Below are 20,838 nucleotides of genomic sequence, written 5' to 3'. Positions count from 1 at the left end.
TCAAAATGACTTTTTCACTCTTCTTTTTATTACTCTCCAGCTCTGTCATCATCAGTACTTTGTTATTACTGGTATTTTATAGTTAACAAACTGCTGAGTTTTTTTTTAAACAAATATAACACATTAAAAACATTTAGAAAATAAAGATGTAGCAATGTCTCCTTGCTTGTATTTAATAGCTATTTGATAAACTATTTTCTTGTTTAAAAAAATTTTTTATGGTTGTTTGCCATTTGGTTCATATTCATCATGTGTTCATGTTACCAAATCTGAATAAACCATGTCAGTTTTCTAAATACTGAATTTTAGAATTGAGTTGAGTGCCATTTAAAAGTTTTAGAATATGTCAGGGATTATGTCTACATTTCTGTATTTGTTTTATTCCATCATATTAATTGAACCACTGTTTTAAAAATTGACATGTGTAAGAAAGTATGTCTCTGAATGCATTTAAAGAGTGGAAAGCACAGCAGACTGGCGCCCAGATTTGAGTCTGAACAACATGGCGTAATGGAAAAACACAAACTTTGGACCTAAACAGATTTGGGTTTGAATCCTATCTCTGCTTGTTATATCCTGTGCAGTTTAGGACAATTCCTTTGATAAATGAATTTCAGTTTCCTCATCTCTAAAATGAATGTTTTCTCACCTTAATTACAGTGCTTAGGAAAAAATTAAGAGTTCATTAATGTCAGTCACAGCCGGTATTTGATAGGCACACAGTAAGTCATTACTGCTTTTAGAGTGACTAGCTGTGGACTTAACTTATTCTGTATTCTTAGGTAAGTTGTTTTAATCTTTTAGGTTAAGTTGCCGTAACTGCCCCAAAGTGTAAGCTCATGAACAATATAAGAACACTTTGAAAGCTGAAACATTTAAAGTATAATGTTGGTGTTTGAAATTAATGGGAAAAAGACTAATGGTTGATGAACAGTGTTGTCTATAAATAGGACAACTAGCTAACCATTTAAGAAGACTAGAACTGAACCCTTAACTCCTTCATCTAAATAGATTTTACACTGATCAAAGATTTCAGTGTTAAAAAAGTGATAAAAGTATTATTAGAAGGGTAGAATGGATTTTAACATATTATGTGGATGGGAATGATCTTTCTGAGTATGACATAAAACCAGAATCAATAAAGGAAAAGATTAATAACTTGGACTGTGTAAAAAATTTAAATGATCTCTGTGACAAGGAGAGAAGAAAAGATGAAGAAAATATTAGTCACAGTGACAGAGTTAATATTGCTAATATATAAATACTGACTGTCCAAATCAGTAAGAAAAAGACAGTTCAGTAGAGAGATAGACATATAGGAAAATTCAGGAAGAAAAACAGGTGTCCCATAAACATGAAATAATTCTCAACTTCACCAGTAATTAAACAAATTCAAATTCTTATTATCACATTGGCAGTAGTGTGAGGGTAGGCAAGATACTCTAATATACTTGGTAGGAGCTTGGAGATTTTTTTTTTTTTTTTCTTGAGGAATAGTGGTAATATCAATTTAGTTTAAAATTGTACATCCTTTACCCCAACAATTCTTATTCTAAGGAGTTTTATCCTATGAAAATTGTTGCATTAGTGCAAGAAGATATGTAAAAGGATGTTCAGTGTTATTTGCAATGTTTCTAAATTAAAACATTCTAAATGATCTTCAGTGGGAAATTAACAAAATTAAAATATAGACTACTGGGGGGGTTTTTTGGCCACCTACAGCTGATGAGATCTTGAGTTCCCCAGCCAGGGCCACTGGCAATGGAAGCACAGAGTCCTAAGCACTGAATTGCCAGGAAATTCCATTGAAATACTTTTGAAAGTATATAAAATTCCATATTTATACATTACCTTTCATGTCCTTTAAACTAGCATTGATTTCTTTAAAGAAGAAGCCACTTATTCTGTTTTCTGAACTTAGAAAGTTTTGGGGGTATACATTATTAGAAGTATGTCTGTCACTGGTTCTGACATGTGCTTAGCATCCAGTGTCCAAAGTTATTTCACTGACTGACTTTGCTATAGTGTTAATTACCAAATGTTTATACAGGAGTATCTCTAGCATTCAAAAATTTATCCTTCTATTACATATTTCCAAATTTTTCCATTGTTGCTTAATTTTTTGCTTGATCCTAGCTCTAAATTCTTACTGTACATATCGGAATTAATTTCTGTGAGATAAGCACTTAGATTTGTTTTATTTTTCCTGTTTCTGTTTCCTCAGTATTAAATAATAATAATGACAAATCTCTTAGTTAAAGTAATTGGATTTTTTTTTTCCCCCCACCAGCCATGAAACCTTCTCAGGGTTCTAGTAGTTTTGGAGCTATTCTGGGCAGCAGGACCTCACAGAAGGAAACCAACAGGCAGCTTTCTTACTCAGACAATCAGGTATGTTCATTTGAATCTTTCTAGCTTTTTTAAAAAAGATGATAATCTTAGACATTCTATAAGGTAGTTGCAGGAAGTAGAATTTAGACTGTAATGTCTAATAATTCTGACATTATCACAAGGATATTTGCCACATACCTGAAATTTATCACAGTGTACTTTTTGAAAACATAGCTTTGAAGTTAGATGTGGGTTTGAGATTTGGTGCTGCCTCTTACTAGTTGTAGGCCATTGGAGAAGCTCCTTCTTAAGTATCTCGAGCCTTAGTACCCATCTGTAAAATTGAGACAGCAAAAATACTTTAAGCGTTGCTGTGAAATAATGTGTATTATAAAAGTGCTTAGCCCCCCATACCATGTACTAACAACCCTGTAAATATTTGCTGTTGCTATTTCTTTGATGCTTTTCTGGATCTGTTCTACATTATGAACTTGACCTACACTATATACTAGACTGCTTTGTTGGGTCTTCTGTTTGATTTTTAATAATTTTTCTTTCATAAATACTCAGCCAGTCCTGAGACTTACTTTGCACTATTGCACCTTAGCAGTCCTATGTCTCTTTTAATTTGTCTTACAAAGGTAAGCCAGGTGTATAGAGAAACTTTGAAGCTCTCCTGTAAGTAATGAATTCTGTTTGACTGTGTGGAGGTGGGTTGATTACTTAAACCATTTATTGGACTAAGCAATCAGTGAATAAGGTTTCATTTTTGTTAATTTCTTTTTACAAGGTGAGTTCTTTGTTTTGGGGTTTTTTTTTAACATTTTAATTGAGGTATGATTGATATCCAGTAAATTGCCCATATTTAAAGTGTGCAGTTTGATATGTTTTGATTTATGTACATACCTGCAAAATCATTACCATAATCAACCTAGTGAATATAGCCATAGCCCTTAAAAGCTTCTTCATCCCCCTTTGTAATCCTTCTCTCCAGCTCCCTGTCTGGCCCCTATCCGTAAGCCATGAGTGAATTGCTCTCTGTCACTCTAGATTACTTTGCATTTTCTAGAGTTTTATATTAGTGGAATCAGTGTATAATTTTTTGTCTTGGTTTTTCACTCATAATTACTTTGAGATTCATCCGTTTACAGGTAGGAATTTAAAGTGTTAGAATATTTAAACTGTTAAGTGTTAATATGTCTAGCAGAAGCAGATATTTATACTTTCACAAATAATGATTTCTGTTATTAGTGGGATTATAAATCAGTTTTGTGGGTTGTGACTACCATTAAATAAAATAGAATAGAAAGTAATAGAGAAGGTATTCTTCACAATAAGGATAAGTACTGGTTTTCGAAATTTTCGGTTCTATTTGTATGTATATATAATAGGTTGTGATGTAAAATATTTCTCACTGTGGGGTCATGGTCAAAAAAGGTTGAAAATATGCAAAACAGTATGCATATAGCCTGCTACCATTTGTGTAACTAGAAAAATAAAATACTGATTTTCATTTCCTTAAAAATGTAGAATAATGTAGAATACTTACAAGGTGTAGGAGGATGGGAAGTAGAAGAACTGAGTGAATGGCATTGGGGTGATAAAAGAGACTTCTCAGTATGTGGCTTTTATAATAGTGTTTTGATTTTTTTTTTTTAATCTTGAGAATCAGTTATCCATTTGAAAATCAACTTTTTAAATCATTCATCCAGATGACCTCAGAGATTCTTTTTTCTTATTCTAAGATTGTAATTCTGTGGAAAGTAATTAGAAATCTTCCATAGAGGTAAAGTGTGCATTCTCTCTGAATATTTTTGCTGTGTTTTGGGGTAGACTCTTTGATTCATCTTCTGCCAGTAGGTTCTGTCTCACCTTCAGTCTCCCCATCATTATATATATTTGTTTCATTTCTCCATACTAGAACCCCCTCAAAAATCATATGCTCTCTATGTGACTTGGCTTTTAAATTGTGGCAGCCAAATGTCATTGTTACTCCTTTTTCTCATATTCATATCACTTTGCTGTAATGTGCTATGCTAGGTCACTCAGTCATGTCCAACTCTTTGTGACCCCGTGGACTGTAGCCCTCCAGGCTCCTCTGTATATGGGGATTCTCCAGGCAAGAATACTGGAGTGGATTGCCATACACTTCTGCAAGGGATCTTCCTAACCCAGGGATTGAACCCAGGTCTCCCATATTGCAGGCAGATTCTTTACCAGCTGAATCACCAGGGAAGCTCACTTTAAATATTCATAATTGGATTTTCTTTCTTAAAGATCTACTTTCATGTGACTCTTACGTCTATGAGGTTATTTTCTTTTTTTAAAAATCAGTAATTCAGAGCAAATTCTTTTCTGCTTCCAGGTATGCTGTGGAATTTCTAAGCTTACAAGAGTACTACAGGAAAATACATGTCAAGCTCAATATCTGATACTGATTAGAATCACCTAGTGTTCTTTAAAAAAAGAAGTACTGATGAATGGACCTTACCCCCAGACCAGATAGGCTAGAATCTCTGGAGATGGGTCTCCAGTTGTGGATATTTTTTAAAAGTTCTGTATAAGAGGATCACTGGTCTAAACATATGCCAATTAATGTGAAGTATTAGCTATGTTTAACTTTATTCTTATAGGTCTCTTCAAAAAGAGGAAGTTTGGAAACTAAAGATGATACTCCATTTCGAAAAGTTCTTGGTAATCCAAGTAGAGGATCAATTAAGGCTGCAGCAGGAAATGGAGTAACTCCTACCCGGACAATTCCCTCTTTGACATCTACATCCACTCCTCTTAGATCAGGGTTATTAGAAAATAGGTATGAAAGATTTTTTATTCCTTTCTTAATCATTAGCTCTGCCTATTTAGAAATATCTTTTAGGCCTTTTAGAAGTCCAGTAACTTGGGGAAAAGAAGGAGACTTCTAGTTAAAAGAAGAATGTGTAAAGTGCGTCTTTTGGAGATAATATTTGTCTTTTGTGATTTATGTTAGTGACATGTATAGAGCTTGCAGATACACAGTATATTTAACTGTGGTGTATAGAGTTATAACAGTAGTCACAACTCTTGTTCTTGAGTATGTTGGTTTATACATTTTAATAATGTGAAATAACTGTTTTTCTCTGTTCTCTGTAGGACTGAAAAGAGAAAAAGAATGCTGTCATCTGGCTCAGAGTTAAATGAAGATTACCCTAAGGAAAATGATTCTTCATCGTAAGTTGCCTTAAGAACTTTCATAACATTTTATTGGTATTTCTTTTATTAATAATTAAAACCACTAGAGAAAATTGGGATGATCTTCAGTTTATGGAAATCTCAAAGACAGAAGAACAGGATTTAGAGTATTTTGATAACAGTACATTGTAGGCTCAATAGAGAGAGGATTTGGCCATTAGTATTGCTTTGGTCATTTTAGTGCACTTCTCCCATTAGCTTTATTCATTTGCAGGACTTATAATAAGGATAGAACTGAAGAGCTCTACGTAAGTGTTTTTTGTTTTTTGCTCTTTTAGTATGAATGCCCTTCCTTCCTTCTTCTCTTTACCTGTTTAAAAAAAAAAAGTACAGTTTTTACCTTATTCATGTGAAAAGTTAACTTAGGGGTAAAAGGGTATTAAAACCAGCCTAGGTTCTAGACTGAAGCATCAGTCTTTTAGAGCTACTTTTGGGGTTGAACAAAAGAGCATGCCTGCAGTCGGACAGTCCTCTTCCTCATAATAGGAGACGTGTGGATTTTGTCTGTCTTGTCTTCTGAGTGAGAAAACGTATTACACAGTTACCAGTTAATACCTTAACAGAAGTCAGTTGGTAGTCAATTAACTGGTGTTGAAGGCCAAAGGGTCACCAGAAAGAAGCTGGGAAAAACCTAAAGAAGCTTTTTATAGTTTGAGTTCTTGATTCTATTGCTGTAACAGGTATAAAAATCTAGGTAGCTGATAAGACTCGTGTGTTCTCTTAAACTACAATCACCATAGTCTCAGGTTCCTTCTGTCTTCTCTCTGCCATTCTTAATAAGTATCTTCCCTTTTATGAACCAGGATAGCTTCAGCCTCCACTCTCATATCTGTATTCCTACTGGGAAGGAGGAAAGGAGCAAAGGGAGGGCATACAGCTTTTGTGTAGGCTGAAAATTGTATACATAACTTTTATGCATATTGCATTGGCCAAAACTTGGTCATGTGGTTATATCAAGTTATGAGGAGATCTGGGAAGTATGCCTAGCCCAAATTCTACTGTTATGACAAATGAGTACAGTGGTTATTTGGGGACAACAGTCTGCCATAGTTTACCCTTCTAGCTAAAGATTTACGTTTGTTCATCATTCTTCCCATATGCAGAGTACCCCTACCTTCACCCTGATGGAGACAGCCTCTAAATCTCATTTAGTCACTATATCCAGCTCAGAATCCAGGATCTCTGGGTTATGTGCAGTTCTCTCCATAAGGTCCAGGTGTGCCTTGGACTATACGCCTTATGGTCTTGTTCACTTTAGTTCAGTTGCTCATTTGTGTCTGACTCCTTGCAACACCGTGGACTGCAGCACACCAGGCTTGCCTGTCCATCACCAACTCCTGGAGCTTGCTTAAACTCATGTCCATCAAGTGGGTGATGCCATCCAACCATCTCATCCTCTTTGGTCCCCTTCTCCTGCCTTCAGTCTTTCCCAGCATCAGGGTCTCTTCTAATGAGTCCATTCTTTCACATCAGGTGGCCAAGGTATTGGAGCTTCAGCATCAGTCCTTCCAATGAATATTCAGGATTGATTTCTTTTAGGATTGACTGGTTTGATCTTGTTGCCATCCCCAGGTCTCTCAAGAGTCTTCTCCAACACTACAATTCAAAAGCATTAATTCTTCTGTGCTCAGCTTCCTTTATGTTCCAGCCCTCACATCCATACATGACTACTGGAAAAAACATAGCTTTGACTCTAGGGACCTTTGTTGGCAAAGTGGTATTGTATCTAAAAACTAAAAAACAAGTTAATCTGCATACCTCACTCCTGTCTCCACACACATAGCATTTATTATACATTGCTGGAGTAAGCACAGGATAACCACAGAAAAAATTTCCATTTAGAAAAGACAAAGATTGGGAACTCTGAGGAGTCACTGGTCTATAGTAGAGATAAAATCTTGTTAGGCAGAAATTGTGAAGACAGTGAAAGCAGTGGAATAAGTTCTTAATTAACCCCTGTAACAGTTTCTGTCCTATCCTTTGGAAGGAACCCTTGCTCATTGTACTCCATATGACTCGTGGCTTTGCCCTTTAACAGATTCCCTTTGTCTGTTATCTTTCAGGGCCATAGCTGAAGGGTGTTCTTCAGAGCCATGCAGCTTTGTAACCTACTTGATGCCGATGTAGTTCTGGAAGTTTAGAAAAGTCTAGAAATGTAAAAGTTTTAGAAGTGTTTTTAAAGGTAGACCATGCAGGGTATTATAGGCTTGAGAAAGAATTAGGGCCAGTATTTTTGTTATTCTTTTAATAAATTTTTAAATTTTGGAATAATTTTAGATTTACAGAAAAGTTGCAGTGATAATGTTGAGGTGTACCTGTATACCCCTCATCCAGTTTTCCCTAATATTAACATCAGTTTTTTACAAACTACTTCTCCATTACCTCTTAGCATTGCCTCAGTTTGAGAATCAGAAGCAATTGGATTTTTTTAGTCCCATATGACCTCCAGTTACCACACAATTTTAATTCTAGGCCATTGGCACAGAGAGGTATATTCATTTTTCAACCTTGATTGCAAACCCGCTAATTCTAACCCAGATTTATCTGTCTTGAATAGAACCTTGCTGAGAGCAGTAAAAAGCACTAACACAGACCAGTGTTCTTAATTGTCTCAGTCTTTTCCTTTGAGTTCTGCCTCCTAAGACGTTACAAATAACAGTTCTGTGACTATTTCGCTGAGATATAACAGTCCTCACCAGCCTTCCAGTCTGTAATACCTGTATTTTTACCCTCTGTCTTACTGCTGAGCTAGTTCTTCCCAGAACAGGGATCTAACCCATGTTACCTGCATTGGCAGGCTGATTCTTTACCACAAGACCACCAGGAAAGCCCCACCATCTTATTATAAGTTCTTCACATCAGTGCTTTTCAATTTCTGGGTGAGAATATTAAAAAAGGAGTGTTAGTGGGATGAGCTGTAGCTCTTTTTGTCCTTACTGCTACAAATAGCCTTGAGGCTGTAACTGATATAATCTACTTCTAGGATCCATTCTAGATTTGTTGCATTTTTCATTAACACTTCTGATGGTGTTGATGACTTTCCTGGTGCTATGACTGAGATCTTTTTCCCTGAGGGATCTGAGCCCATGGTCACTGTGTACTTGTCAGGCTGTGGTTGCTACAATTACCCAATCAGAGTTAAAACTGAGCTTGAAAGCACCAAGAGATTCCCTGGTGAATTTCCTTTATACCAGACATATTCTTCTTGCCCTTATCATGTAGCAGCAACCCTGCCCTCTTATAATAATTAAAGTCAGTTACAGCACAGTAACTCCTTTCTTTGCCTGTTGATGTGCCAACATGAGAAGCCCAAAATGAGTAGCAGCCATTGCTTTAGATTAAATGGAATTCTTCTTGTCCTCTCTTGTGAAAAATTTCCTCCTCTGGAAACCAGAACCTCTAGATCCACAAAATCTAAATTGAAGGAACAAGAAGCACAAATTCTCCAGGTGTGTTATTGAGACTGATAGTGGAGGCATTCTTACTTCTTGGTTTCCAGACCCATGTATTCTCTATAACTGTAATGGCCTGTTGGTTTATGTTATATATTATATCTTGAAGGGCTCCCAGTTCCTAACAAGATCATCTCTATAATCTGCACCTTTAAAGGCTGTTGGCCGTCAGCTTTGAGGTAAATATGATCTATGATAGGACCAATGGACCCTTTGGTCATATGCCCTTATTGTACCTCCTTTTCTTTTGTGTAAAGTGGATCTCTCATTCCACAGTGATGTTATGTGAGATTTCATGTTAGTAAATCATGTACTCTTATAAAGCCCTCAGATAGCAGTGCAGCCAAGGCACTGTGGGCAGGAAAGGAAAAAGCAAACCTTAAATATATGCCAGTCCCAGCCAGAATTAATTGCTACCCTTTCTGGGATGGAAGGAGTCTAATGTAATCATCTTATCACCAAATGTCTGGTTGGTTTCCTTAAGGGATAGTATTCCTTCAAGTGCCAGGGATCAGCTTCTAGAATAGCTGAGCAATTGGACATTGAGCTGCATAAGTTGCTAAACCAGCTTATTGAAAGGGAGCCCCTATTTTAGGGTGCACTTAGAGCTTTTACCTCTACTACCATGCCTGTTACTCATGGGCCCTTTGTGGAAGTATTTGGACGGCTGAGTACAGAAGTTGACTGGCATCTACTAGACAAGTTACCATGGGTGATTGTTTAATGTCTCTTCAGTGGAGTTCTCTGTTGAGCATTAACATGTGAAACAGAGCTTCACCCTTTGTACATACTATGCATAAACCTCTTCCATAAATTATTTTCGCCTGATTTTCCAGGCTTATTCCTTCTAGGCCCCTGATCATCCATCTAGACTATTTACCACCATCTGGGGGTCCCCTGGCCCACGTTTCTCTCCGTACAAAATGGACAGTTAGGTGAACTTCTCAAACTCTGTACAGTGGAGGAATTCGTTTTAGTCCTGTGTTCCAGGGCAGTCCCTTAGTGGAGCTACAATGCAGCAACAGTTCATTTTCAGCTTGTATCAGTGTACCGAGATGATCCATCCATGAATCAGGCACAGTTTTTCTTCTTTTGTCTGGTCATCAGAATGCTCATAGATCTGTTCTCATTATCTATTCTTGTTTACTTGGGTCATCAAGGAACTATGCAACCAGAGCAAGCCATCATGAGCTGGGTGCTATCATACCCATGAAGTTGTAAGATCAGGAAGTTACAGCATAATCTTACAACTTCATGGGTATGATAGCACCCAGCTCATGATGGCTTGCTCTGGTTGCATAGTTCCTTGATGACCCATAGTCTTTATGATTATTATTACCCCATATGACTGTATCAGTTATCTAGTGCTATGTAACAATATACTTAAAATAGTAACTATTTATTATTGCTTATAAGTCAGTGGTCACTTAAGTGGTTCTGTTTATCTGGGCCTGTCTTGGCCAGTTGTGACTGGATTCTCTCATTTTCTCATGCATGCGTGGTCATTTGGTAAGTTGGCTTGGGATTAGCTGGTCCACAGTGGCATTACTTGTATGACTGGCCGTTGGCTGTCTAGTGGTTGATGTGATGCAGGAGACTAGCCATGTTGTTTTTTCTCTTGATAGGGTTGCCCTGGAATTACTCTCATGGCAGTGGTAGGGTTCCAAAAGAATGAGTGAAAATTTGCAAGGTACCTGTAGCCGTAGAATCAGGACTCATGCACTGTTATGTCTGTTACATTCTTTTGGGAAAAGGAAATCACAAGCCCAGTCTCATTAAACAGATTGCATTTCTTAGTAGGGGGCTTGGATACAAGGAAGGAAATAATTTGGGATTTTTTTTTTTAACAGTTTTATTGAGGTACAGTTTATACACCATAAAATTCACCTGTTTTAAATGTATAATTCTGTATTTTTGGTAAATTTTTTGAGTTGTGCAACCATCACCATAATCCAGTTTTAGAACATTTCTATAATGTTAGTAGGGTCCATTGTGCAGTCTACCACATTTTTCAAATGCTGGAAAGATTGCATGAGCTATATCCTCTTCTACTTTATCCCAACCCAGTTCACTACAGATGAAAAACCTTGCTGGTATTACACTTTAGGATACCAAAGATTTTACCACCAGCCAATGGTATTTCTGCTACCATTGCCAAACAGTTGATCCAGTTCCAGAATCTTGTCCTTGGAGTGTGCTTCCTAGACCCTCTTCTAGCACTAACTGTTGTTCAACTTCCTCAGACACAAACCCTGAAATGGAGAGTAGTGTCCAAGTGATTAGTTTGGAATTATTTCCAGGGGATACCAGGAAGGACTGGGGGAAGCAAGATACTGCAGTGCAGGAGAAAATGAGTGAGTGTGATCTCAGACAAAAATCTGATCTCTGACCAGAAAAATGCAGAGTTTAGGCTTCAACCTAATCCCAGAAAGAAAATCTGTTATATACATTTCACCTTAAAACTATTCTAATCCAAGGCAGGGGAGCTTGGCTTCTATACTTCAGCACCTGACCTTACTTTTGACTCTGAGAGTGCAGACAAAGACTCTGGTAGCTTGAGGACAATCTTGTGAAAAGGAACCCTAGGTAGTGGCTATCAAAAAAATTTTAAAAACAACCCAAATAGAAGAACTTGAAAAAGAATAGATACATGTATATGCATAACTAAACCCCTTTGCAGTACACCTGAAAGTAACAAAACGTTGTTAATCACCTATACTCCAATATTAAAAAAAAAAAAGGGAAAAAACCCAAGTTGGTGTGCAAGAGAGGATACAAAAATAAGACTAGAGGGAATCCGGGTGGAGCATCTACATTATCTGCTTGTAGGCTTTATTCATGATGGATCTCCTAAAATAAGCACTTTAATCAAAGTATGAGCATGTTTCTCAATGGACCCTCTTTACTTAATATAGGTTCAGGTATTTGGGAATAATAGATCAGAGGAATGTGGTCCACTGGAGAAGGGAATGTCAAACCATTTCAGTATTCTTGTCTTGAGAACCCTATGAACAGTGTGAAGAGGCAAAAAGATAGGACACTGAAAGATGAACTCCCCAGGTCGGTAGGTGCCCAGTATGCTATTGGAGATCAGTGGAGAAATAACTCCAGAAAGAATGAAAGGATGGAGCCAAAGCAAAAACAACACCCAGTTGTGGATGGGACTGATGATAAAAGCAAGGTTCGATGCTGTAAAGAGCAGTATTGCATAGGAACCTGGAATGTTAGGTCCATGAATCAAGGCAAATTGGAAGTAGTCAGACAGGAGATGACAAGAGTGAACATCAACATTCTAGGAATCATCGAACTAAGATGGACTGGAATGGGTGAATTTAACTCAGATGACCATTGTATCTACTACTGTGGGCAGGAATCCCTTAGAAGAAATGGAGTAGCCATCATAGTCAACAAGAGAGTCTGAAATGCAGTACTTAGATGCAATCTCAAAAACAACAGAATGATCTCTTTTCGTTTCCATGGCAAACCATTCAATATCACGGTAATCCAAGCCTATGCCCCGACCAGTAATGCTGAAGAAGCTGAACAGTTCTATGAAGACCTACAAGACCTTCTAGAACTAACACCCAAAAAAGATGTCCTTTTCATTATTAGGGGACTGGAATGCAAAAGTAGGAAGTCAAGAAACACCTGGAGTAACAGGCAAATTTGGCCTTGGAGTACAGAGTGAAGCAGGGCAAAGGCTAATAGAGTTCTGCCAAGAGAACGCACTGGTCACAGCAAACACCCTCTTCCAACAACACAAGAGAAGACTACACACTGACATCACCAGATGGCCTACACCGAAATCAGATTGATTGTATTCTTTGCAGCCAAAGATGGAGAAGCTCTATACAGTCGGCAAAAACAAGACCGGGAGCTGACTGTGACTCAGATCATGAACTCCTTATTGCCAAGTTCAGACTTAAATTGAAGAAAGTAGGGAAAACCACTGGACCATTCAGGTATGACCTAAATCAAATCCCTTGTGAGTATACAGTGGAAGTGAGAAATAGATTTAAGGGACTAGATCTGATAGACCGAGTGCCTGATGAACTATGGACGGAAGTTCATGACATTGTATAGGAGACAGGAATCAAGACCATGCCCAAGGAAAAGAAATGCAAAAATGCAAAATGGCTTTCTAAGGAACCCCTTGCAAATAGCTGTGAAAAGAAGGGAAGCAAAAAGCAAAGGAGAAAAGAAAGGATATACCCTTTTTTTTTTTTTTAGATATACCCATTTAAATTCAGAGTTCCAAAGAATAGCCAGGAGAGATAAGAAAGCCTTCCTCAGCGATCAATGCAAAGAAATAGAGGAAAACAATAGAATGGGAAAGACTGGAGATCTCTTTAAAAAAAATTAGAGATACCAAGAGAGAACATTTTATGCAAAGATGGGCTCTATAAAGGACAGAAATGGTAGGGACCTAATAGAAGCAGAAGATATTAAGAAGTGGTGGCAAGAATACACAGAAAAACTGCAAAAAAGATCTTCACAACCCAGATAATCAGTATGATCACTCACCTAGAGCCAGACATCCTGGAATGTGAAGTCAAGTGGGCCTTAGGAAGCATCACTATGAACAAATCTAGTGGAGGTGATGGAATTCAAGTTGAGCTGTTTAAAAATCCTGAAAGATGATGCTGTGAAAGTGCTGCACTCAGTATGCCAGGAAATTTGGGAAACTGAGCAGTGGCCACAGGATTGGAAAAGGTCAGTTTTCATTCCATTCCCAAAGAAAGTCAATGCCAAAGAAAGCTCAAACTACCGCACATTGCACTTATCTCACACGCTAGTAAAGTAATGCTTAAAATTCTCCAAGCCTGGCTTCAGCAATGCATGAACCGTGAACTTCCAGATGTTAAAGCTGGTTTTAGAAAAAGCAGAGGAACCAGAGATCAAATTGCCAACATCCACTGGATCATTGAAAAAGCAAGAGAGTTCCAGAAAAACATCTATTTCTGCTTTACTGACTATGCCAAAGCCTTTGACTGTGTGGACCACAATAAACTGTGGAAAATTCTTCAAGAAATGGGAATACCAGACCACCTGACCTGCCTCTTGAGAAACCTGTATGCAGGTCAGGAAGCAACAGTTACAACTGGACATGGAACAACAGACTGGTTCCATATAGCAAAAGGAGTATGTCAAGGCTGTATATTGTCACCCTGCTTATTTAACTTATATGCAGAGTACATCATGAGAAATGCTGGGCTGGAGGAAGCACAAGCTGGAATCAATGATTGCCAGGAGAAATACAAATAACCTCAGATATGCAGATGACGCCACCCTTATGGTAGAAAGTGAAGAAGAATTAAAGAGCCTCTTGATGAGAGTGAAAGAGGCGAGTGAAAATGTTGGCTTAAAGCTCAACATTCAGAAAACTAAGATCATGGCATTCGGTCCCATCACTTCATGGCAAATAGATGGGGAAACAGTGGCTGACTTTGTTTTTCTGGGCTCCAAAATCACAGCAGATGGTGATTGCAGCCATGAAATTAAAAGTCACTTACTCCTTGGAAAGAAAGTTATGACCAACTCAGATAGCATATTAAAAAGCAGAGACATTGCTTTGTCAACAAAGGTCCATCTAGTCAAGGCTATGGTTTTTCCAGAGGTCATGTATGGGTGTGAGAGTTGGACTGTAAAGAAAGCTGAGCACAAAAGAATTGATGCTTTTGAACTCTGGTGTTGGAGAAGACTCTTGAGAGTCCCTTGGACTGCCAGGAGATCCAACCAGTCTGTCCTAAAGGAGATCAGTCCTGGCTGTTCATTGGAAGGACTGATTTTGAAGCTGCAACTCCAATACTTTGGCCACCTGATGCGAAGAGTTGACTCATTGGAAAAGGCCCTGATGCTGGGAAAGATTGAGGGCAGGAGGAGAAGGGGAGACAGAGGATGAGATGGTTGGAAGGCATCACCAACACAATGGACATGGGTTTGGGTGGACTCCGGGAGTTGGTGATGGACAGGGAGGCCTGGCGTGCTGCAGTTCATGGGGTTGCAGAGAGTCCGACACAACTGAGCTACTGAACTGAAGAGATAGGGGAAAGGGGCTTAAGAAATTTTAACTTTGTGTTCATGAACTTAAAGTAGTTTAGTCACTATGAATTGAAATGTTGACATTTAGTAAATAACATTTCAAATTACATAAACTATAAGAACATTTTGGATTTTGTTTATTTTACTTTTAGAGCTGTTCATTATCAAGCTCGAATGGTTTGCTTCTTTTTATTATTTTCAATTTTTTTTAATTTTAATTTTTTCATCTTAGTTCTTAATTGATTCTTTTGCTCTTAGTAGCTGAATCATTTCATCTGGGCTTGCTTTTGGCAAAAAAAACCTATATATTCTTGCTGTCTCTGGTTTGACTTTTTTATAAAGGAACTGCTCTTTCATTTTTGCCTAATTACCAGGGTTTTGGATTGGATTGACTTTTGACTAGGTAATGAAAAGCTTATTTTTATGATTCTCATTTGCATAAGGCTTTAACACCTTGTAGCGTAACTTCCAAGCGCATCAATTAATTCAGTAATTGAAATGTAAATTCTAATGACAACTATTTAAAATTAAGAATTATATCTTTATACATATATGTTTGAATTAAATTATTAACTATAGGAACAACAAGGCTATGACAGATCCCTCAAGAAAGTATTTAACCAGCAGTAGAGAGAAACAACTGAGTTTGAAACAGTCAGAAGAGAATAGGACATCAGGTAAGTATTTGGTCTTTGCATAATATACTCATTTATGATATGATATATTGTATTAGACTAGAAATAGAAATGTAAACTGGGGCATATTTCTCACATATTTAAGAACACTGGGTAAATTTTGGACTAGTTATCGGGTGCCAGTTTATATCCTGTTTTTGCTGTTTAGTTGCTCAGTGTGTTCAACTCTTTGTGACCCCATGAACTGTAGCCCACCAGGCTCCTCTGTCCATGGGATTTCCCAGGCAGAAATACTGGAGTTGGTTACCATTTCCTTCTCCAGAGGATCTTCCCAACCCAGGGATCAAACCCATGTCCCCTGCGTGGCAGGTGGATATTTTACCACTGAGCCACCTGGGAAGCCCTAATTTGTATCCTAATACTTGGCTAAACTATTTTTTAAAATATTAGAGCTACAAGGGAATTTTTATTTTGCTTACGAGGAATTTAAGCTTTACATCTGCCTCTTCAACTACCTAGAATTAGGATTAGAATTAGAATTAGAATTGTCAAAGTACCTGGACCATGGAATGAATCCAAAGAGTTAAAGTTATTGAAATTAAATTATCAGTGTTGCTGGTGGTTAGAAGTTCCAGAAGATCTTGTAATGATCACATAAAGCAGTTATATACGCTCACCTTATTTTTAACAAAAACTAAAAGATTGTCCCTGAAGTTTTATTGCTGCTTCCTATACTTAGCATAACTCTGGTCCTCTGAACTTCTTAGAGACTCATGTATCTAGTATTGATTTGAATATTGTGTTTAACTTGGAATTGAAGAAAGCTAATAAAATATGGCATGATTTTGGTAATTTGGGAGTTTGAGAGAATTCATTTCATCTGGACTCTAGAAACAGTCTGCTTTATGGGTTCAGACATACATAAATTGGACTCTGACAGAAAGAGAAAGCTCTAATATAATTCTCACCTTTGAAGTAATAATTCATTATATAAATGCTATTTTTTGGTTTTCAGCTTTTTCAAGCAACCTGTATTAGAAAGGACTTCCCTGGGTAGCTCAGACAGTAAAGCATCTGCCTACAATGCAAGAGACCCGGGTTCCGTCCCTAGGTCAGGAAGATCCTCTGGAGAAGGAAATGGCAACCCACTCCAGTACTCTTGCCTGGAAAATCCCATGGATGGAGGAGTGTGGTAGGCTACAGTCCATGAGGTTGCAAAGAGTCAGAGGCAACCGAGCGACGTCACTTTCACTTTCACTATAGTTAGAAAACAGAATACTTAAAGATGTATTAATACTTAATAGATGTATTAATACTTAATACTGTTGAAGTTATGGTACATCTTACAGGTGTTGATGTGGAAGAGGAGAGCGAGTGGAAAGTATAAGGGGTCAAGTGGTAAAAAGTTTCATGGAACAAAATGTGGAGAGTTTAAATGTGTTAACTTTGCAAAGTTAATCAGTAGAACTCAAATAACACAACTGATGGGGAGTTCCCAAGCAATCCAGTGGTCAGGACTTGGTGCTTTCACTGCTGTTAGCTGGAGTTCAATTCCTGGTCAAGGAACCAAGATCCCACAAGCCACATGACGCAGCCAAAAAATAAATAAAATCATAAAATAACACAACTGATAATTGGTTTGGAGAGAAGAGAAGAGTAGAGGTGGTATAAATGAGAAATTATTTCTGATTTTTCTTGAGGGAGCCAGCTGATGCTGTTTAAAATTAATAAATTGAGAAATTTTATAAACACCTAATGTTATGGAGGAAATCAGAGAAACTGAGTTTCAAAAAATGATTAGAAATTGGAGAAAAATTTGTGGAGCTTTAGGGCTAGAGAGTATTCTTTTGTAACCTCTTACAAACTTTTTCACAGTATTTTGATCTTCAGACATGCATATGTATGTATTACTTTGATGAAAAGAAAGGGGACAATAGAGTTAAATATAAACAAGCCCAATGTAATTTTATTATTAAATGAACTTGAATGATTGATTTAGGAATTAAGTTTTTCCTGTGTCTGTTCATTTTTTTAGGGCTTCTACCTTTGCAGTCGTCATCTTTTTATGGTAGCAGATCTGCAGCCAAGGACTATTCTCCTGGCAGCACTAACCTAGACAGGTATGCATTGGCTATATGCCTTGTGAAGAACTTGAAGAGCTTTCTTCAGAATATTAAATGATGGGAGGGTCTATGTGTTGTGCTCTACATGAATACATTGATTTACCAACATAGATGAAAATTTACAGATTCGTGACATTTTAGTTACAGGATACTCTAGAAGTGTTTTAGTTCAAACTATTACTTTTTATGTTCTTCAACACATGTATAAACCTGATGTCTAGGAAGACTTGTACTGAGGACACAGGTTTGACTGGCAGTGTGATCATATTTTGACCAGTGTATTTTCCATCCTCCCAAGTAAAGTAATTCTCCACTGAGACATTTTAAAATTGCCTTTATTGTTTGTTAAGCTATCTACCAGAATTTAAGGTGTTTTCCTAAAAAAGCAAAAAGTTTCCCCATAGTATCTTTTACTGGAAAAGGCCAGTCAGAAATGTAATTGGTGATTCTAGAGATATAGCTCAGATGGTAAAGAATCTGCCTATGATACAGGAGACCCGGGTTTGATCCCTGGGTCAGGAAGATCCCCTGGAGAAGGAAATGGCAACCCATTCCAGTGTTCTTGCCTAGGAGAATTCCATGGACAGAGAAGCCTAGAGAGCTACAGTGTGTAGAGTCGCAGAGTCGGACACAACTGAGTGACTGACACACAGATTTCGGTTAAATTTTTGAGGTTTGTTGAGTATGAATATATAAGACAACTGCTAAGCACTTGTCAAAGAGACGTGTTCATAGAATGCCACACAGAAGGGCAGTTGTAAAAAGTGAGAGTAGTAGTATAAATAGATATGCTACTATATAGCATAATGACCAGTCATAGATAATGACCAGTTAAGCCATATTTTATTTTTTGCTAGAATTTAATTCAGAGTGGTAAAAACATCTAGATTATTTGTGTTAAATGATTAAGGTGAGTTAAATAATTTGATTTATGTATTTAGATATACTCAGCCTTGGGTGGAATCTGTCAGTCACTTTATGACTGCAGTTGTTAACTCTTTGAATTTAAGAGAGGAAGCTTAATATATTTCTGCTTATTAGAAGAATCTTAAAGGAATCCAAGTTGAAAAAAAACTAAATTTGGTTTTCAACTGTTTAAATACAATACAGATTTCTTTTCAAAATAATAGAATGAGCATATTCATTGCACATAGGAATTATTGAAGAAATAAAAATATCTTTTAATACAAAACTGCCCTCAAAGATAAGATGAAAATTTTCAGACCGGTAAGAAAAATAATGCTGAGTAAAGGCTGAAACCATAAAGCAGGTATAAAACTCAGACTGGAGTCAAGTATTTAGGGCTGGATCTTCAAAACCAGCATGAGATTAGAAACTGAACATGACCCCCAATCAGAACTTGATTTCTTACCTGAAGATACATAAAGCTGGATATCTCGAACTGCCCTCTGTGCTAGTAAGTAAGTGTTAGTCGCTCATTTGTGCCTGACTCTTTGCAACCCCATGGACTGCAGCCCACCAGGCTCCCCCGCCCATGAGATTCTCCAGGCAAGGATACTGGAGTGGGTTGCCATTTCCCTCTCCACTGTGCTAGTAAACCAAGCCCAAACACTTCTATGTAACTGCCTGCATTTGGAACCTTAAATATGCTGCTTACCTAATGCTCCCTCTAGTTGTGCTGTGACTTCAGTTGTGTTCAACTCTTTGCAACCCTATGGACTGTAGCCCACCAGGCTCCTTTGTCCATAGGATTTTCCCAGCAAAAATGCTGGAGTGGGTTGCCATTCCCTCCTTCAGGAGCTCTTCCCGACCCAGGGATCGAACTCATGTCTCATGCATTGCAGGCAGTTTCTTTACGACTGAGCCACTGGGGAAGCCTGATCAGAAAGCAAATACCCAGAAATGGGGTTTGCAGTGATTGGTATCTGCTTTAATGTTCCCTATGTAGGGGCAAAAATTCTGAACCCCTGATATAAAGTCCTATGCAGATTAGAGGTCCAGACTGAGACAGCTACTAAACAAGCAGAAATGCATGATCATGGGATGTAGCATAGAGAGGAGATAGTAAATGTAAATGAATTTTATTTAAAAAGGTTTACAGAAAATCTATTTCAAAATTCATTAAAAGTCTATGAATTTATAAAAAAGAGATTTATGTAGGGCTTCTTGGTCTACCCTCCATTTTTTTTTTAACCCTCTATATCTTAATAGCATTTTGGAGAAAAAAAATAGACTAAGGAGAATAAAGGAAGGGAATTTGTCAAAGAAATACTGGATGAAAATGATGGAAGTCCACATTGAAAAACCTCAACAAATGCCAAACAGCAGATACATATTTTTTAAATCTACCTTGTAGATGATGGGTAAAGAAATTTTTAAAAGCTGCCAGAAACAAAAATATCATCTACAAAATGAAAACAGACTGACATTAGCAACAGTAGGAACAGATGATATCAAAGAATTACACATCCAGTTAAATTTTAATTCAAGAGTGCAAGGACAGAATTTCTTTAGCAAGAAGAAAAGTGAACAAAGGAAGGAGTAGAAGTAAGAAAAATCAGTGAGCAAAAGAATTTTTAAGCATATTAAAAAATTAAGTACCTTTAAAATTTATTCTTTTGTAGAAGTAATAAGGGAATATGGTAGAAACTTCAGAAGTTACAGAGTGCATACAGTGAAAAGTAAATCCTAACTCCTACTTGTTCATTTTCTTTCAGGATGCAACTGCTATTACTAATATCTTTCCAGACTTATTATGCATCTAAATATATTTTGATAGTTTTTATAAAAATGATAGGGTTGAAAACAAAAAATTAGCAGAATATTATACCAATAAGAGGTTAAAATAAATGAGTGGAGAAGAGTATGGGAAATTAAAACATTTTAAGTTCCTTATTTTGTTTGAGAGGAAGCCACAGTTAACTTTGTTCAGTCTGTCATTTGTGTCCAACTCTTTGCAGCCCCTGTGAACTTCTGCACACCAGGCCTCCCTGTCCCTCAACATCTGCTCAAACTCATGTCCATTGAGTCAGTGATGCCATCCCACCATCTTGTCCTCTGTCATCC

At 37.4% G+C, this 20,838-nt stretch overlaps 1 protein-coding gene across 8 annotated transcripts in view; it reads left to right on the top strand.

Moving 5' to 3' along the window:
* The window catches only part of USP37 (ubiquitin specific peptidase 37), an 84,289-nt gene that overhangs the window by 14,655 nt on the left and 48,796 nt on the right, over positions 1–20,838 (top strand). For all 8 annotated transcript variants that reach the window (XM_020904737.2, XM_020904738.2, XM_020904734.2 and 5 more), the window contains 5 exons: positions 2,291–2,391; positions 4,965–5,143; positions 5,461–5,538; positions 15,633–15,730; positions 17,724–17,808. In XM_020904737.2, coding sequence (XP_020760396.1) covers positions 2,291–2,391; positions 4,965–5,143; positions 5,461–5,538; positions 15,633–15,730; positions 17,724–17,808 — 541 coding nt within the window. The remainder of the gene's footprint in view (positions 1–2,290; positions 2,392–4,964; positions 5,144–5,460; positions 5,539–15,632; positions 15,731–17,723; positions 17,809–20,838) is intronic.

The sequence above is a fragment of the Odocoileus virginianus genome, chromosome 30 (assembly GCF_023699985.2).
Source record: "Odocoileus virginianus isolate 20LAN1187 ecotype Illinois chromosome 30, Ovbor_1.2, whole genome shotgun sequence".
Lineage (NCBI taxonomy): Eukaryota > Metazoa > Chordata > Mammalia > Artiodactyla > Cervidae > Odocoileus > Odocoileus virginianus.
The sequence above is the reverse complement of the archived record's forward strand: the minus strand, read 5'-3'. Positions and strand labels throughout refer to the sequence as shown.